This window comes from Schistocerca piceifrons, chromosome 5 (assembly GCF_021461385.2).
Source record: "Schistocerca piceifrons isolate TAMUIC-IGC-003096 chromosome 5, iqSchPice1.1, whole genome shotgun sequence".
Taxonomy (NCBI): Eukaryota; Metazoa; Arthropoda; class Insecta; order Orthoptera; family Acrididae; genus Schistocerca; species Schistocerca piceifrons.
Window position 1 is genome coordinate 261,919,518 of NC_060142.1, and position 20,736 is coordinate 261,940,253.

At 37.6% G+C, this 20,736-nt stretch overlaps 1 protein-coding gene and 1 non-coding gene across 6 annotated transcripts in view; both read left to right on the top strand.

The window, feature by feature from the left end:
• The window catches only part of LOC124797847 (poly(A) polymerase type 3), a 196,748-nt gene that overhangs the window by 2,879 nt on the left and 173,133 nt on the right, over positions 1-20,736 (top strand). For 2 of the 5 annotated variants that reach the window (XM_047260902.1, XM_047260906.1), the window contains exons 2-3: positions 9,725-9,833; positions 13,189-13,360. In XM_047260902.1, the coding sequence (XP_047116858.1) occupies positions 13,347-13,360 (14 nt within the window). In that variant the 5' untranslated portion in view covers positions 9,725-9,833; positions 13,189-13,346. Of the gene's footprint in view, positions 1-9,418; positions 9,541-9,724; positions 9,834-13,188; positions 13,361-20,736 lie in introns of all 5 variants that reach the window. The other 3 variants (XM_047260903.1, XM_047260905.1, XM_047260904.1) reach the window with 3 other exon arrangements.
• Trnat-ugu lies at positions 19,547-19,621 on the top strand. Its single transcript has one exon. It is a non-coding gene; the product is annotated as a tRNA-Thr (tRNA).

Here is a 20,736-nt window from a genome sequence, read left to right on the forward strand (position 1 = left end):
ATTGTTTCCATTTCTGTAAGAGGTCTATGCGGCATCTCGCCTTGTCTCACTATTCATCACATTTACTGGTGATGGTGATATATTCGGTGCACTACTCATATTATATAACCAGTGTATAGTATAACAGTCGCCAAACCTGCAGAAGGAGAACAGACGTGTCGGTGACCGCCTGGAAGGTTCATAATTTTGTGGGGGAAACAAAGAGAGTGTGTGCGAGAGAGATAAGGGGGGGGGGCAGCGAGACGGAGGAGATTTGTACATGGATCTCCCGCTTTGGAGTCCAACACTGTGACCATCCAACCGTGACACTGTGGTTCTTGCAATTTACTCGATGTTGCACATCATAAGCTTGGACTGTTCACTTTTTCTATTTTGCTTCTTTTTCTAACAGTTCAGTACACCTTCTTCCTGTTTTTGTGCTTGGTCTGTGTTCAGTTTTTGATGGGCTGTTCACTGGACCATTTTACCACTAAATCTGTGGGAGGTGCAATGGGTAATTTCCCTTGCGAGTTCTGTCTGTTAGATGCTCACCCAAGTCAGCTAGGACGGAAAATGGAACAGAGCAGAGAAAAATATCCTGGCATTCAAGTTTTTGTGGAAACTACAGATAAATATATTGGGGTGGTTGATTGGTGATTTGATCTCTGCTCTTTCCAGATACATTTGTTGTCTTAGCCACTGTTGAGGCATGAAATTTGTGCAGCATTATTATAAATGAGTAATTGGAGAATAAGCTTCACCATTTGATTAAGCATTTTGTACATTGTGGCCACTAACATGTCAGCTCTTAGGTGATCTTTGTGTGTATGGGGATGAATGTGGTTTAAAATGTTGGAAACATTTTGTTCTGCTTGAAAGATTATGAGAGTTATTTGTTGTAATGCTAAATATGTCATACAACTGACTCAAAGGAATGTAACAGAAATAACACAACAGAACACCGAAATAACAGTAGTAACCGGGAGAAGTGGTCACAGGAGGTTAACTGTGTGTTGTTGAGCAAGATATCGAGCTCGACATAGGTTTTCTTCTCAAGTAGATGATGATATGTAGTTGATTTATCAGAATATGCTCCAGAATGAATTAAAGAGTATCATTTCTGTTTGTTATTTAGTATTGAGTATTGACTAATCTTGAGGACCTATTGCAGTAAAATTTTTGCAGATAATGTCATAAAATTGGTATAAATTCGTTTACATATATTATTATTTACAAGAATTTCTCTTCCTGGAGCAGTTACAAAATTCAACAATATACCCAGAAAATTACTGCCTGGGTAGTCATATGTGAATTGGTCCAGAAAGGACAGAGTGAATGCAGTGCACATAGGTATTCATTGTATTTTTTGCTGGTCTACTGAAAAATGTGAGTTATCCAATGTTTTTTGTATTATGTCGTCATATGTTAAGTAGATGACATGGGATGCTTTTGTTTTTATGTTTTAGTTGTAGATAAGGGTTGTACATTTTGTTTATAATGTGGGTGGTGGCTTAGTGTGTGTTGTTTACAAGACCGATATAGGTTTAGTGGAGATGATGCATTGAGGGAATGAAGTTGTGATTTGTGTTGTATACTAGACATACATAGGGTTTCATTTTGTTTTATGATGATGTGGTTATGGATTGAACTAGGCTAGGTTGATAGGTGATAGGTTTTGAGTTGGCAAAGTCAATGAAATATGTTATAAAAAACTGTCCTTTTTGTTAAATGAAGTTTGCAGTATCGGACTATTCTGTATCATAGCCTGAGGCATAGATCACACTGGAAGATTACTGTGCGATTTTGAGTTGGCTGAACGTATGATTACAGACCTCTTTTGTATAAACATTGCATGTTTAATATGAACATTTATACACTCATCAAAACCAATATTTTCTGTCTGTGGTCTGATTTTTCAAGTTATTAATGTGTTCCAAGATGTTGATAACATGGACATTATAGGCCCAAAACCCTGAGTCCCGTTCAGGTCCTCTTAGTTCGTTGAATTTTATTTTTCTGTTGTGTTCTTGGTGCTAGTAATTTCAACCATTGATCATTTCTTTTTGTGTGTTAATGACCACATCTGTCTATTGTTGCAGCATCATGTTAACTAATCCCTGCTTTTCACCCATAAAATGTCACTGATCTGTGTAAGTGGTTCTGGTTAAATGCTTTCACAACATATCAGAGTAGGTTGAAACAGCGTAGTTTGCCTTATTTGGTGAAGGCAAATTCCAGACTGTGTTTATTGGTTGATTTGTGAGGAAAAGTTTCTTTACATTAGTAAAATTCAATGAAATTACAAAACCATCAAAGTTGCACAGAATTTTGTTTTTATTTACGTAGCGGCCAGCTTTTGACTTCAGTCCATTATCAAGCCAACCATGTAAGCCATACCCTAACACTGTAATGTGTGTACTCTGGCCGCATTGTTTTTATGAGTGTCTAAGTGCAAGGTAATATTTGCATGCAATAGTCTAGGGCTGTGTGTCCCAAAAACCAAACACAGCACTGGACTGTCATGTGGGAATTGTAACTTACACTTAGCCACTCAAACAAGTAACGTGGCTAGTGTAGACACATTATGGTAGGACTTATGTAAATGGCTTAGTAATGAACTAAAGTTTAAAACTGGCCAAAATTTAAACAATCTACTGTGCAACTTTTTTTGTTGGTTTTGTAATCTCATTGTCTGCTTAATTATCTGTTTGTGCTTGAAAGTGTAGTACAAAGAAGCATGCCTGCTCCAGATTAAATCTTCCAACTGATATACAATGAGGACCAATGTGCCAGCCAGTGTGGGTGTGGTTTTCAAGTGGTTTACCTCTTCCAGATAGTTGAACTCCCGTCTGCTGCCTATGTCCCGTTACACTACTCGCGAACATTTTGAAAACGTTGACACAATTTCACATTGGGATAATATTAGATGCAAGCAGATGGCATACAAAGAATCCGTCCCAAGGAGGGAAGGGTTGGCGAAAGGACACACATCTGATCACCATTTGTCACTAACATTGCTCAATCCAGATTAACATGCCAAGCCTGTAATGACATGGGATAAGGCCAGAGAAAAGAAGAAGTGAGGGAAATAGAGTACAAAGAGGACTTGTGCAGTTTTGACGAATTTATTTGCTTAGCCTGAGTTTCAGAGATTTAAACAAACTAGAAGGATTTCATAAATGATCCAAAGGAACTGTCTTCAGAGATGCTTTCAATGACTATTTTACTCCGTTATTGTTATAGACCAATGATAAAATTAGCATACCCACTGAGGGACATATCAAGCCACATTTCCCGTATGGTGTGCATAAATGGAATTCGAAAGTTACTAGGTGACAACATTATCAGGTATATCTCACCACACTGGTAACAGTTAGGGTCGAGGCCCCAGTTATGGCCACATTAAGGGCAATTCGAGATACACCACATTTTTAGTATAGGAAGAAAGTATACAAATTACTTAAAAAAATTGTATCTATTGCTTCAAAGTCTACACATTACAACCATGTAAAAACAAATATTCTAAGTTATTTAACAAAAGCAGAAAAAAATATTGAAAAATAAATGGCGCATTTCCCCAGTTTTGGCCATGTTAACCCCACCTATGGCCAGTTGTTTCCCCACTTATGGCCACTTCATATTATAATAAAACTATGGCTAAAATAATTGTCAATCCATGTGCCAGAAAGTAATTTCTGCTTTATACAAGTATATAAGACAACAAACATACATCAAATAGGTAAAAGGTACAGAAACTGAATGAACAGAAAAAAAAATTCGTTAGGCAAAGAATTGTCCCAGTAATTACTTAAATCAATTTCCACACAAGTTTATTTCTCACGAGTATCAATGGAACCAGGGAACTTTGTTTTTAATGAACGTCCTTCTTGCATCAAGACTGGATCTGGCAGTTTCCCTATAATATCTTCACCCGTTATAGTCGAAACATCATTTGCAATGTATTCGAAACAAGTTTTCTGAACATTAGAACTTTTTAGGCACTGAATTTCATATTCAGAGTCAGAAAGCACTTTCAAAATTACAGATACTTACTTAAAAATTGCAGGTCTTGTTCTTCTATTTCCTGTTAAACTAAATTTTACCAAAATAAAGTCCCCTACTTTCAAATTCTCACTCGAAGATGGTTTCACATTTTCTGGTATTTCATCTTCATCTCCTTCTACATAGTCATCGAAACTGCTTCCATTGTCCGTCCATTCTCGTTCCTCGGAAGAACTTGTTGGCCTATCACTTAACTCTTGTCTGTTTCTTGTTTTCCCCTTTTCTACGTGTGAGAATGGCAAGTGCTGCTCTTTGGACTTTAATTCCTTCATAGCTTTTCTCTTCCTTTTTTCCTGCTCCTTCTCCTGCTTCTCTTTTTCTTTCAGTTCATGATATTCCACCCACTTGTCACTAGTCACAACAGTGGGTGTATGTTCTTTCTTTCTCTTTGTGCCTCGTTGTTTAGGTTCTGGTCAAGTGATGACACTTTCAAAAACTGTTGCTAATGATTTTGGTGGTGTCACTTGGATACACACTGAAGATGGGCTATGGTTGGATATTGGAGTAACTGAATTATGTGAAATACTGTTGGGGGTTGTTGATATATCTGCAGGAATAAGACTGTTGGTGGGTGTTGAAGGAATATCTGAATTGCGTGTTGAAAATATGTCAATATTATCAACATTTTGATTAAGTCTGTCTGCGTTTTGTGAAACATTCTCTGTTTGATTATCTTCAGAGGGAGGCGCTATGCTAACTGTCAGAATGTCATCAGTGTTACCACTAGCACCATGCATTTCAACCTCATCAGCTATTTTTCTCCAGAACTTGAAAAGTAATAATGCTTCTTGATTTCCTTCCCACTCATGATTGCTTCTCTTGGTTGCTCTGAACTCATCTAGAAGGACAGGATCAATTTGCTTTTCTATGTATGAGAAATGTCTCTGAACTGTGGTTGAGGCTGGTATACTACGAACAACTATCTTGCTGTAATCTACATTGTTCACATTAAATGGAAACAGACCAGTGGCCCTGAAACTAGCACGAATATTTGCCACCATTTTAGGTTCTGTAGTAATTTGTGACAGAACAGAAGGTACATCAGATTTTGAAATTTCAGTGCCATTATTTTCAAAACGCCATTTCTGAACAATCTTCTTCCACATTTTTTTCATAGGTCCAAAGACAGCTACATCTAATGGTTGCAAGATGTGTGTAGAATTGGGATGGAGAGCAACTAGAATGATCTGATTTTCCCTACAATATCGGCTCAAATGAAGTGTCAAATGAGAGCAATGCCCATCTAAAAATATTACTACAGGCCGGGGAATTTCAGCTTCTTTCAAGACCGGATCAAATACATTTGTTATATACTCAAAAAAACTTTCACCTGTCATCCACCCATTTTCTGTTTTTCCAATGCCCCAGTTTGGAGGAGCTGCTTTCACCAATGATGCTGGAATCCTTGCATATTTGAACAGTGTTAAGGGAGGAGCAAATTTTCCAGCAGCATTCACTGCAAACAATGTAGTAACGTTATCTTTGTCAGAGTTACACGACTCTTCATAAACATGATGGCCACGAGGACCTATGATTAATTCCCCTTTAGGAGCCAGAAAAAAAGAAGTTTCATCCATATTAAAAATTCTATTTGGGTCATTTAACACATCCATATCATTTAAAGTGATGGATACTTCGTGAAACCAGTTTCTTATTTTCTTTTCTGTAACAGAACCTCTAGACCTATTGATATATTCTGCATGTTTTTGTGACAGAACCTTGTGCCTCTTAAGAAATCCATAATACCACTTTTTTCCAGGTTGATTGTTAGTAAATGTAGCCTTACAACTTTCCATATCTGCATTCTCAATAAGTTTGTGCACAGATGCACAGAGATTTTCTTTAGCAACTGGAAATCCCATGCTAGAACAGTCCAAAACCCAGTCCACCAATTTTTTTTTTCAATTTGTTCTCCTAAGACAGAATGTGGACCACAGTGCCCTGTAGATTCTTTTGGAGATACACCAGAAATTTTGTTTCTTAATGTTGTCCTTGGAACTTTGTACAACTTGCTTGCAGTAGCAACCTTCATTCCCTCATCAATAGCCTTTAGAGCATCTTTAACTTTGCTGGGAGAATACTGAAACTTCTTATTCTTTGGTTGACTCATTTTTCCTATAAATAATGCACAAAGATTTAGTTAAAGAATGTTGCATATTTGAATAGTGCCTATTGCATATTTTGTATCTTACAAGCATAGGTAAATTAGTATGATATGCCAAGACAATACTAACAATGAGGTATATATTGATATAAAAATACCAAAAATATTTTAATAAGCCTATTTAAATAAAATTAGCCTAGTGTAATGTAGGACAGAACACTAATATTGATGTGTTTGTATCAGTTTTTAGAAGTGGCCAAAACAGGATACATATATGTCTCCACTTATGGCCACATGCGTGGCCATAACACAGAACCAGGGCTAAATATGGATCTGTTAATGGCCACATACTTTTGATAACATGTTTTTAGGCTGAGCGATATAAAACTTAAAAGAAATGAAAATATAATGTCTTATCTTACCTCTGAACAGATTAAGTTTCTTCTGATGTTTTATTTAAACATGTAAAATACAAAAAAACAGATCATGTGTTGCTTAAAGAAAACTTCTGCAAAACCCAGCTTCTGCAACACTGATCATTTCACAAAATGGTGTCTCCAAACAAAAACAGACAAAAGAATTATTATGTAGACAAATGAAGAGAGCCTTTCACAAAGTTTATAATAATCTATAGTAGAACTGGCTGGTATTCCAGAGAAGCTTAAAAATTAACCTTTGACATCAAGGTGGCCATAAGTGGGGTAGTGGCCAAAACTAGAGCCTTCACCCTATATGTGGATTATCAGAGTTTTTTCTATGTATAGATTTTAAGAGAGTAAAGGGATCTGCAGCTGACTAGAGTGAAGGGAACATACTTACACTGAAAGGAATGGAAATGAAATACATTGAATAAGATAGAAATTTTCTCTGTGTTTCCTATTTAATGAATATATACATTAATTTTTTTTTACTCTCAATTGACAATGCAGAAATTTTTCAGTTTCAAACAAAACTAGATTACAGATGTCACACTGAATAACAGCAACCAAATTGTGGGACCCAAATATACTGCCTTGACAGTACACTAGCTGATTTGTGTTCATGTGAGGAGGACAGATTATGTATGTATGCTTAAATGGACATTTATTGCATGTTAAAGCTTGTGGCGGGTCAGAGGAGGAGTCTGATCCCACCCGTCGGCTTTGATCCGTGACATAAGGGTGTTGTTGTGTGTGACGTCATGACGGAGTAGAGTTTAGTTTATGCGTATGTTGTTTTTGTAGATATTGTCTTTCTGCAGTTAGTGGTGTCCTCTGGTGGTATGTGTATGGTCTGCATATTATGTGGTGTATGGGATTCATTTGGGTGTTGGTGCTTGAAGTGTGCATTTGTTGGTAGTGACTGTTATAGAAGAATGGAAATTGGTTTCAGTGAGTTAAGAATTAAGTTTCCGTTGTGTTTTTGTTATTGCGGTGTCATTTGATGTTATTGGTTTGCTGTTTGTCGTGCAGTAAGTCGTTTAATTCAATTTGTGGCTTCTTTTGTTAGGTATGGATATGACTCCCAAGTTTAATAGTGTGCATCTGAGGGCTGAAATGGGGGACAACATGTTGTCCATCATTAACTTTCTGCAACTTTTTGGGCTTGTGATGGAGACAGTGAAATGTGGTGTATGCAAGCAGAATATGCGAGTTGGTTGTGTTTTTCTGTGTGTGTGTGTGTGTGTGTGTGTGTGTGAGAGAGAGAGAGAGAGAGAGAGAGAGAGAGAGAGAGAGAGAGAGAGAGAGAGATTGGGGTGCCTGCCCTAGTGTATAGCACCGGAAGTTTTTTTGTGGTAAATAGTCGTTTTTATGGATCTATTGTTTGCGCGTTATGATGATCAGTGGGGTTTTTATGTGTTGTCGGCTCGGTGTTATTTACTGCATGTGTTGGTGGTTGATGTTTTGGTGTTGGCACTTGTGGTCGATGTATGTATCTTAGGGAAAGTACTCGATTTCAATTGTTTTGGTATCGTCAGTTGTATTTGAGCTATATAGGTCATGGGAAGTTACTGATTCGAATTTATCATCGTAGCTATGTGTGTTTTGGTATCGTGAGCTGTTGTTGACCTATATAGGTCAAGGGAAGTGTTCAATTCCACTGTGTCGTCGTCGCTATGTGTGTTTTGGTATCGTGAACTGCTGTTGACCTGTATAGGTCAAGGGAAGTGTCTGTTTCCAATGTGTCATCATAATTGTGTGTGTTTTGGTATCGTGAGCTGCTGTTGACGTATATAGCTTTGGTAAGCATCCGATACCAATTTTTGTTGTTTTAGGTGTTGCTTTTGTGGTATCGACAGTTGCGGTGTGATTATAATTTTTGGAATAGTTGGTTTCTATTTTGTGGTATCGACAATTGCAGTTGAACTATGTCGGTGAAGGGAAGTGACCGATTCCTGTTGATATTGTTAGTGTAGCGGAATTTGGGAATTTTGTGGTGTTTTTATGTCGTCATTTTGTGTGGTTTGGGATTGTGGTGTCTCTGTATGTATAATTAGTTTGTCCCCACCCAAAAACCCCCAATTTCCCGCACTGGTCCCATTAGTTTGATTATATTTTTGGAGGGAGATGTATTTGTTGGTTTTATATGTATTTTTGTGTTTGTATAATGGCGTCATATGTGCCATATTGGAGATGTTGAGAATGGTCATTTCTGCCATATTGGTGACGTCATGGGTCAAAGCAGACAGACGGAATTTGGCGCTTCTGTATTCCCCTTGTGGCAAACAAAGAAAAACCCTGTCTGGCTTTTGTTGTCATCACTATGTTGCTTTCAGTCAGTACCATGCCTCACATCAGCTGCCCTTCTGTTTTTAAAAATTCCACAATACTCCTCTGTTAAGCTCACATAAAAGTCTCCTGTAAGAGAGGGATCTAGGGGGGGGGGGGGGGGGAATATCTGAGCCCTTGATCACCCTCATCAAAATCTACTGAGGGTTTAATCAAATGATTATACTTAAATGTACTTATTAATATAATAACAGTAGAAAAAAGAGACACTTGTTATTAGAATTGAAAATACTACATCCAATCTTGTTTAGCTATTCATTACTATGAAACAATAGAATGATATACATGTTATTGGGCTTCATGTTTTGGCTCCTGTTGTATAATACATTCTTCCATAATGGCTATATTGATAGTTCATTTGTAGGTTTCACTGAAGAAGAAACTCCTTCCCACTTGCAAATGATGGTTACAGCTTTTTTTATTTTTGTTAGGTAGTTCAATTCTAGGCTTCTTCTGATGACTGTGTATTGTAGATGTTAGTAGTTTCTGTCTTGATTATTTACAGATGTTAGAGATAACATAGAGTGTTGGAACAGTTGATTTGGGACATATAAAAAAAAAATGCAGGAGTACTCTTATTTACAATGAAGAAAAGAAAATTGGATTGGTGCACTAGTTTTAGTACAGGTGAGGGTACCTCAGGTGTTTTTGAGGTTTACTGCATATGCTGTATGCTGGTGGCTTTTTTATTTTTTATTTATTTATTTTTATTTTATTTTATTTTTTTTTTTTTTACAGGCTGCTGTGCTTAATCTTGCTATAAAAGGTCAACACAATGCTTATATATTTCAGCTTGTGGTTTTGGTTTCAGATGTGTCATTTCTGGTGCAGCATCTGCAACCCGAGCTAAAAAACAGTTGCTCGACGAATTATCTCTTGAAATTATCATGGTTGGACTGATTTGTAAAACATACAACCAAGTAGGTATAAAATTTGGTGTTGTGTGCAAATAATATTTGTTTGCAACTAAGGTTTCTTAGGAATTAAGTTGTCCTGTCAGCTAGAAAGTGTAAATTGAATCGGCTTATAACAGTGTCTTCATTAATTCCTTACAATGATTTTACGTGACTGTCTTTTAGGTATAAATGTTACAGTTAATGCCTTAACAATAAGGAAGTATTTGTTGTGCACTGTAATATGCAGCTAATTTTCCAGTCTTCAACTGAGTCTTTACACTGTGTCACGTTTTATCAAAATTGGTCAGCTCAGTGGTAGTGAGCAAGCAGTTTACTACTAGTGCACTACTGTGCTCCACTGGAAGTTGTAATATCACTGTTTTGAACTGTGGAAGAAACAAGGTACTCAGCTAGGTGTAACTTATTTTGTGTTTTGTTGTGATTTTGTTCATAACATTTGCTGCTAATGTGCAGTAAAGATTGGCTTTGGTTGCTTTTGCACTGCCAGTGATTGATATTTATGAAATTGGCACAATGTAAGGACACACTATAAGGTCTAAAGACCATTGCATGCTTATACAATATACCAAGTTGTTGTTGTTGATAGATAGATAGATAGATAGAGAGAGAGAGAGAGAGAGAGAGAGAGAGAGAGAGAGAGAGCGCGAGCGAGCGAGCATGGGCACACGCACTGATGCTGAGAAAGCAGTGATGACTCACGTGTTGTTGAAGTGTGTGTGTTTGACAACCACTATTTGCCTGTGAGTAATTGTCTATTGTCACTTTTTGTATGTAAACTTTAATAATTTGTTTGTTGCTGATATTATTTTGAACTACAGTGGTAAATGTCAGTGTTTGCTGGGTCTGGAGCTGAGATGTGTCTGGAAGTAATGAAGGTCAGTACAAGATGTGTTGTATAGTTAGGGAAGGGACTGGATGATCTACGTATTGCCACTTGATTCTAAGTGTGACCAATAAAATTGCAAGTTTATGCCCAATTACTTTTCCAACCTTCAATCACCCATTGAGGGGCCATCAGTAGTGTGAGAGGGAATGATGTACTAATTATTTCTTGAAGTTCACAGTGAAGCTTTCAGTCGTCATGAAGTAATGAGGGATTGTCTGCAGAGAGAGAGAGAGAGAGAGAGAGAGAGAGAGAGAGAGAGTGAGTGTGTGTGTGTGTGTGTGTAGTGTGTGTGTGTGTGTGTGTGTAAAATTGCTATGCAGATTAATGAGGGATAGTTCATACTCTGCTTGTATTTGATCACAACAATTATCATATTTGATCACAACAGTTACCGATATAATATACCTTATCGATGCTGCACTTCACATGTGGGATAAACAGTCAGGTTTCTGTTGGTAGATATGCAAGATGATGACAGATCTTTCTGGCTACTCACTGGAATTTAATGAAGGTCTCTCACTTCACCGAGCAAATCTGCTGTTTGTCAAGGAAAATGTTCCTCTTAAAATTTTGGAAGTGTAAGTTCCAATTCCTACAAGGCCTTGGCGTGTGACCTGTCCCATTCTCGTTAAACACATGTATGTATTTATATGACTGTATACATGACATATTTTCTCTTGTATGAAATTGACGGAGCTTGTATCCCTGTGAAAGTGAACCATGGATGAATAAAATTACTCTACTACATTAACATGGGGCAAGAGATGTAGCTTTTTCTCCATGTACATCTAACGAAATTAGGGAAATATTAGACTTCCATGAGAACAGGACATAAGAAGAGGAGTGGGTATACAGTGATGATAAATAGTAAACGTACTGTCTGCCACAAAATGTGGAGTACAGATGTAGATGTGGGAGGGCGAGTAACTGAGTGGAGGGGCAGAAAATTAACAGCTTATGAAGAGCTAAGATGACAAGCTGCAAGAGAAAATGGTTGATAACCAAAATCAGTGCAATGGTGAAACCAGATATTAGCCAACAGGTACTCAGATTTGTTGAAATGGAGGCATTCATGAAAATCACTTTAGAATTTGTTACAAACAGTGGTTTACTACAGTGCTGCAAGTTGGATACTGTAGATTGTAGTTGTTAATGGGATATGCATCAATCCATTACCTGCGGCCGAAGAGTAAATTTAGTGAAAGCATAAAAATAACTTTTGGATAATATTGAATTCTGAGATACTTAATTGTCTGTGTGCTGTACTGATTTATGACATGACTCCCTAAGAATTAGTTCGCCTAACCCAAAGTAAGTGATCAGAAAAATGACTGAGTGGTGTCATTTATGTAGAGACCCAAAGAAATTTTGTGCATACATCATTTCACAGGTTATGAAAAATTACATAGCTGCCCAACTTTATTCAAGGGGAAAGTGGGAAATCAGATCAGTGGTTCAGCACTTTGAGCTGGTAAAGATAGGAGACTGTGCAGGTCTTCAGAGTAAAAACTGATATAGTGTATATCTTACTGGCTACGAAGACAGTCTACAATGGATATAAGTTACGAAAGATATTGTATCACTGTAAATAATTTAACAGAAGCAAAATCTCATTTAAAATAATCTGTGTGAGAAAGTAATTGAATAGAGACATTTACTTTCCAGTTGCAAAAATATAAATTCATGTTGTAGAATTCCATGCCCTAGCTGTAAAGAAGGTAGACTTTTTTGTAGCCTGTTTCCATTCCAAACATATGTTGTTGAGTTGCCACATGAAATAATCATCGTATTTGCTGTGCTAAGCCCTTGGCATGGCTGTTCAATGGTTTATAATTTTACTATCTTTGGCAGGCATAAAATGAAAATTCCACTAAAATCACTGCAGCAATTTCCATAAAGGAAAAACAAGAAACAATGAAATTATGGGAGAAAGTTGGTAAAATCTGTTACTGCAGTAACATTATCCATGCCTGTGCCTTTGCTGTTAACAAGGTCAGGTAGTTTTTAGTTAAACTCGAAGAATCTGTTTCATAGCTTTTGTTATGTTACTGCAGCAAATAGTTATTTTGTTATTTATGGGTTTAGTATTTATAACCTCTGGGTAGTAGAAGTAGCTCATAACTATTTCATCCTGTGCAGAATGGGACCTCTACATAATACTGCTCCTCTGTCTTCAGCTTCATTCCAGCAGGTGTTGACATTTCTCAGGTCATCTTTCAATGTTTGTTTCAAATTTTTCCATGGCCAGCCTTGTTGTAAGTTCTCTTGAAGTGATATCCAATGTATGATTGGCTTTCAGTCATTTTTAAGATGTTTCTAGTAAGTGTTCAGAAAGAGATGTGATTTGTCACCTTACTAGCTCATCATTCCGTATATGTCCGGACAAAGAATACCAAGGACATTCCCAAGGCAACGTCGCTCAAAAACATTATCTATTTGATCATTTTGGCTATGAATTTCCATGTTTCACAGGTGTATAAAGTTATTGGGATGAAGATTTATTCAAGAGTTTAATTTTCATAGAAGTGCTTATGGCTTTGGTTGCCCAATTAGGGTGCATGAACTGAGATACAATTGATGCCATTCCTCTTCTACAAGTGACGTCCTTCTTGGTTTCTACATCAGACGACATGATGCTGCCTAGGTAAGTGAATTGTTGGACACCCTCTGTAGTACACCCATGAATGGTTGCAGGAAACAAGCATGTAAAACAAAAATCTTTTAAGATGTACCGTCATGTTTAAAATAGATCCATTACTTATGGAAGATTTTGGTTCCAAAAAGAGCCATCACTTTCTTGTATACAGACAATTAATTACCAGAGAACAGTAGACAAGATCTGAAACACACTACCGTACTATATACTAAAGCACAGTGTAAGTATAGTGCAGTGTATTTCGTCTTTTCAATCAAATGATTTTTGGATTAGGTGAAATACACACTTTGTGTGGCAGTAAAAAAATCAAGGACAACTGGGAATACCCTAAATGTAATTGTTGTCATTTATTTAAAATAAAACAGCTTGATTGGCAGCTATGATCTATTTTGTGCTGATGGGGTGCATTTTTAGTGTCGTAATAATGAAATGAAACTGTCAGGTGTGATGTTGCCCCTGTTTATCTGTTCTGTGTATCAGAATTTGGCAAGTGAAGGCCATACTTTTTCTCGGAGAAAGGTGTGTCAGTAATTATGACCTTCGATTGTTGTTAAATGCTCAGTTAGTTTCTCCATTGACAACTGTGTTTTGAGATATCTTTTGTGAGGAAATATAATTTTTTATTGCGTGATTTCCCCATTTGCTCAATGAATATTATTCAGCTGTTGTATCAATGTCATTTTCAAACACGTGAAGCTATGTTGTTACACAGTGTCAGTTCTACAATTTATCAAAGTTGCAGAAATCAACAAAAACTACTGAACTTGTGGTTTATTGTGCACTTTGTGTACTGTTTGGCCAGTTTCTGTTATTATAAAGAATCTTCCAGATCCAATAAGTCCTTGACGCTAATCTGTGTAGGCATGTACTGCTTTAAGAGCACAGAACACACTGGGCAGCCTCCTAGTAGCATGTAAGTACACCATTGTCAAGCCTAAATCATCTGGAGTACCTCATGAAGTAGATTATGGTTTGATCCAGAAGATAGAGGTACCAGATTTTTACATGGATTTTGTACCTGTATATAAGACACAGCACTGATTTTTGAGTTGAGAGAGAAGAGGGAACTCAGTGTACGAAAAGAAAGGTCACCTTACCTGTTTACAAAGACTTGTCATATGGTCCCTCTTATCACATTTTTTAAAAAAAAACTTCACTATTTGTATGTATTTTTTTCATCGCTGTCAGTATTTGTGTCATTTTCCTTTCAAAATATGTTTTTCTCACTATCATATAGGGCATTGGGCATGCACCATTTCTTTATGCCTTTGATGGTAGAATATGGTGATATTGTGTACCATGAAGGGAGAATCTAATCACACTTAAGGGTAACTGATGCCATTTTTATTTTGCCAAATCGAATGAGTGCATGATTTCCATTGAAAGCCAATAAGATTAGTGTTTTTGGGGACTGTGTTTAAATTGCTTGTTTGTGACATGATCAAGCACCTACAGTTTTGAAGTCATGCCTCCTGATAAAACTGTTATATCACAACTTGCAAATATCTGAGGTCAGTCTATTGCAGCTTGGAGGGCAGCGCGGTATTCTCTGCCTCAGAAGATACTATTGGAAAATGTTCAGTAGTATCTGTACCACTCGCAAATGGCCCCACTTCTCAGAGCCTAAGATAAATAGGGTTACGCTGATAGAGGCAGGTAGTTCAAATTGCCGTTGGTTGTGAGTATGACAGCACATATAGGACAGATTATTGATGATGATTTTGCTTCTTTCTACAACTTAACAAAATGGGTACTCGAGATCAGTTGTGGACTCTGGCTGTGGACTCGACGTGAGTAATTGATACTGCAAGTCCAATCAGTATTAGTTAAGTACCGTAATTGTCATTGACAGAGTTGTGTGTGTGTGTGTGTGTGTGTGTGTGTGTGTGTGTGTGTGTGTGTGTGTGTGTGTGTGTCTTTCTCCAGTGAAGTTGTAATTGTCAAAATACAAAAATAATAGTTAAGTCTGTGTGCATGCAGAAACTTTATTTATTACATCAGATGTGCAGTGACGTGTAAAGGTATTCAGCACTTTCCCTTAAGAAAAATTTTACACTTCAGAATAATGTGGGAGAGGGGGGGTTAGCTTTCGTACTGATACCGTGGTAATTTTGTGTTCTTCAATTCTAGTTGCCCTGTTGAGATACTTTTTTATTCATTTATGGTCTACTGTTGTTGCTTCGTATATCCAAAGTCTCATTGTCATTGCTGATTCATGGAGAAGCCAAGAGTGCAGCTGCTGCTGCATTTGGATTATGTGCCTCTGGCAGCTGACAAATCCCTCAGTAAAATCTTCTGGTGTATGTATGTGTGAGGATTCTGTATCTTCCAACATTAGAATCGTTATATTTTGTGATATTTTTTGTAAGTTTATTGATTAGCGTTACCACAGAGTATGTAGTTCGTTACTGCAGCTACCATTGGTAACCGTGTCCAGCATTTAAGAGAAATCTTTGCCCATTGTCAGTGCTTTCTGAAATTGTGACTGTTGCTTCTTGTGCAAGCTTGACACACAGCATTACCAAGTGGACAGTTGCAGTAGGAAGTCGGCATTGGTTTGCCACACACTCTAATGCATTCAGGCTCATTAACTGTTCTGCACTCGTATGGTCTACAGGTTTCAGTGTGAAATGATTGACATTGTATTGTGTCATACAGGACATTGCTAAAACTGAGTGTATTGAACTGTTTTAAAACAAAGAACAACTTGGGTAATAAATTGTACAGTCAGTGGTCTATTAGTAACAGCTACCAATTGAACTTTTTGTTTTTATCTCCCTAAGAATACCAGTACAAGAAAGTGGACAGGGTGTAATAGAAAGGTATGACCGTACTCTCAGGCAACATTCCTCACATGTATTTATTATTATTCTGGATTTACAATGTGAGTACATTTTTCCAGCACCTATTCTAGATTACAGTAAGTTCCTCACATGTAGAGGAAGAAAATATGTTACATGTACATAGGTCCAGAAATGTTTTATTTCCATGCTAGAGCTCATTTTCTGCTTTTCATAATCACATTAATCAAGGGAAACATGAAAGAAAAGAACATATCGGTGCAGTGTGAAACACTTTGCTAACTCATATGGTCAAAATGCCCTCTGTTAGAAGGGATACATGCATCAATCCAGTGTCACATTGAATCCCTGATGCAGTGGTGTATCCTGGAAGAGTTGCACATTGTTTCACAACGCTTTACAATACAGGCATGAAGGCTCTGTAAATTTTATACTGAGATTCTGTACACAAAGAGCTTTCAAAAGCCCCCCAAGAAATAAAGGTTTTGTCGGTTTAGTGCTGGAGAACATGGAGGTCAAGCAGTTGATCCTCCTCTTACTCAAAAGATGACAATTAATTGCTTCAAACATCCTCCTGCAGGGGCACTGTCGTCTTTCTGGAAATCTCTCCCGATTACAAACATTGAACATCATGGCCATTACCATCTGCTAATCTATACAGTCATTAGGCTACAAACATTGAACATCATGGCCATTACCATCTGCTAATCTATACAGTCATTAGGCATTTGCCAACTCCGCATTTGAATACACTTCCATTGCCCTGTTATGCAAACCAAGCCCATGGTGAACACTGAACAGTTGATGCTACATGCTTGATGCTAGAACAGCAATGGAGATAGTCACATGTTGACACATGCAATGAAGTGAGTCACATGTCAACGTTACCTTCATTACATTGGAACAACAAACACTGTTACAACTGACCATATAATCTAACAAATCATAACCAAGAAGATATTTTGAATGTTTCATGTAAGGAAACACTTCTTGTAATCCTGGTATATTCCGTTGCTGTGTATTTCCCTCAATTAGTGTGATTATGAAACAAAGTAGAAAATGAGCACTAACATGGAAAAAGCATTCCTGGACCTACATATAACAGTTTCTATTCCTCAATGCGTGATTAATATTTCCTGAAAGTTTGGCCATATCTTTTCGTTACACCCTGCATAATTAGGTCATTGAGGAGTAGAGGGGGTACACAGCATCTTTCAATATAGCACACCAGCAAGTCATGGTATATGTGCTAGGGAAATATTTAATGAGATAGAGGGCCACTTGTATGTATAAACAAGTGACACCAACTGATACTTCCATGGAATTCTGCCTGTGTTAGATATCCCATGTTTCCTTTTACCTTGTACAAAGAAATGAATATCTTCAAGCTCAGGCTTTTCCCAGCCTTTGGTCATCTGTAGGACTTTTTTTGCTGAAACAGTAGTTTACCATTCATTCTCCATTGTGATCTAACAATGCACATTAGATTCATCCAAACAATACTTTGTGCTGACTCTTATTGGATATACTCTTCACATAACAAACAACATAGTGTTTGAGATTTGCATCATAATTGCACTGATTTCTGAAGGTTAGTGATAATTTTCTTTGGATGGCAGTGATGCTGCTTTATTCTTTATTTGCAACTGAGGAGCAAGCACTGGAGTTGAAATTTGTACTGTGCAAAAACCCCAATTTTTTTATGGCTGAGTTTTGGGGGAAAGGTACAGGTCATATTCAGCTCAGTTTGGTATTTATATGATGAATAGGTTGTTTCTGGAGCTGGTGCTTGACAAACACATTAGATTTGTGTAAAAAGGTTGATATGCACAACTTTTTTGAGGCCAGGTTTTCCCATTATTTTCCTCATATACTTACATAGTGATTTTTCAGCTACTGCTATGGGACATACTCATGATGACAATGCCATGCAATGTGGTTAAAACATGAACTATGAAGGCATGAAATCCACTCACAATAAAACTTCTATAGCTACAGATTGCAATTTCCATTTTGAAAAAGGGAAAAAAAATAATAAATCTTAATTCCAAGGAGTTCCGAGTGATTTTACTTACTTTGGGACAGCTGCTACTTGATAGTGAATATCCTGCTGCACATGTGTTTAACAGATATTTAGATGGAAGACACTATTCTGACAACCATCCACATTATTTAACAGGAAGCTTGATTTATTTCTTCTGGTAGTTAATTTCCATGATCCAAACAGGATGTTCATATGTCCACTATAGTTGAAATTACAGATGTTATTGGGCAAAAAAGTTGAAATACACAAGCTACCTGTTGTGCAGTTTTATCTGGAACAGTGTATGATGAATTACATACTCAGAAACTTTTACAGCTCCCTGCTGATATCATTTGACCTGTCATGCTTCACTTCCTGTGTTCACATTCTTGGTGAGATATGCTTTGTTATTTCTAGTTGTCAACATTATTTATTTTTATTAAATGATGAAAGGTGAATGATTTTGTGTGTGTGTGTGTGTGTGTGTGTGTGTGTGTGTGTGTGTGTGTGTGTGTGTGTGTGAGAGAGAGAGAGAGAGAGAGAGAATTAGAATGAATAATGAAGGAATTTGTGGTGCATCACAAGTGTTCCCACAACTCTTTCTCAGAAAATAAAGCTAACTATCAACAGTGAGTGTACACCCTTGTTGCAAAACTTGCATCACTCTTCTCCATTGTGGCAGTTACTTGACCTGCACGCCATGGCCCCATTTAAAATCAAGCAAGTTCAGATGTATGCACTATATTTACTGTTCGTAAATCACTTCATTTCTGTACTCCTTACTTCTGAACTGGCAGAAATTGAACGACTTCAGGCTGTTAATGCTTTGCGTCTAACCACTCTATTAATAATATATATGACGGTAGTATCTGTTCCCGAAAGAACAGTTACCGTGGATGACCATGCAGCATGCCCGCGGTGGCTCAGATGGATAGAGCGTCTGCCATGTTAGCGGGAGATCCCGGGTTCGAGTCCCGGTCGGGGCACACATTTTCAACATGTCCCCAATGAAGTACATCAACGCGTGTTTGCAACTTGGGTGTCCATTTAATTATCATTTCATTTCTAGCAAAGCTGCATGGTCATCCACGGTAACTGTTCTTTCGGGAACGGATACTACCGTCATATATAGTTAAAATATGGCTTCCCGGCCATTGACCTTCTTGTGCGAACGCACACGCTATGCCCGAACTCGTACGGGACTGGTGGATTAATCTGCCACGAGTAATGAGTATGATGGGCAAACATCTATTAGGTGCACTACGAATGTAGTGGTGTGGACATGTTGGGAATGTGGATCTCACGGGGAGCTTGCAAGGGATAAGTCCCTTCAGATGCACTATCCTCTGTGCCTGCGGTGGCTCAGATGGATAGAGCGTTTGCCATGTAAGCAGGAGATCCCGGGTTCGAGTCCCGGTCGGGGCACACATTTTCAACATGTCCCCAATGATGTCATCAACGCCTGTTTGCAGCTAGGGTGTCCATTTAATTATCATTTCACTCTAATAATAATAATAATAACAACTCTGTGTACAGCACTATAGCAGCCCTCCTGTGATTACTGCTGTTTCGTTCTAGCAATTAACTCATTTATGTGTTTCAAAGTGAATAATGAAGCAATTTCTGAACCACTGCAAGTACTATCTACAACTTGGAGAAGACATTTTCTTGAAATATTTAGCATTTGTTAGTATATGTCTCACTTTTATCATAAGCATTGTGCGGGACAAAGCACAACATGTGTGTTTAGTGGTTGGACTAAGTGGGTAACCTGAAACGTCCTCTGGATTAATGCTACTAATTGAGCAAAAGTAATTATTGATAACTCACATAAACAGTATTGGAGTCTTACAAAATCCTGATAATCTTCTGAAAATAATTTTGTTTTGTGACTGAAATAGAATCGAATCATTAGGTTTTCACACCTCAGAAAATTTTATTTTACCCCTCGGGGTAAGTACTGCAGGTTGGGAACCACTGTTTTAGGCCTTAGGAATTTTGTATCACTTTAATTTGTGAGTCAGGCCTTAATCAATTAATCAAGAAATAAATTAATATCTATCGATAAGAGTAGTGGAATTTATCCACATCAAGTGAGATCAAATTGTGTGATTTGTCAAAAACTATTCCACCTAAACCATGATTCTGTGACTAAAAGTTCTCAAGGAAATTAATAACAAGAGTGACGCGGATGTGTATCAATCATGGGTACCATCTCATCTTAATCAAATGCAGATCTTGAATTCTCCTTATTGTGGTTGTGACAGTGTCTTGTAAGCTGATCTGAATCATATTTTCTTCTGTTGTTTTAAACACAGTAACCATAGACTTTGAGAAAAGTTGCCATCCATCTATCTTCTTGTTATCTCGGTCTCCTCTATGCCAACTCCATATGTGTATACAGCACCTGCCGAAAGAGTGGAACATGCAGAAGGGATGGAGGAAATGAAGTGAAACTTCATGGGCTTGAGGGGGTATGTCAAATTTACAAAGAATGTGGCAGCCCACTTATGATGTTGCACCCCCTTAGGTCTGGGAGC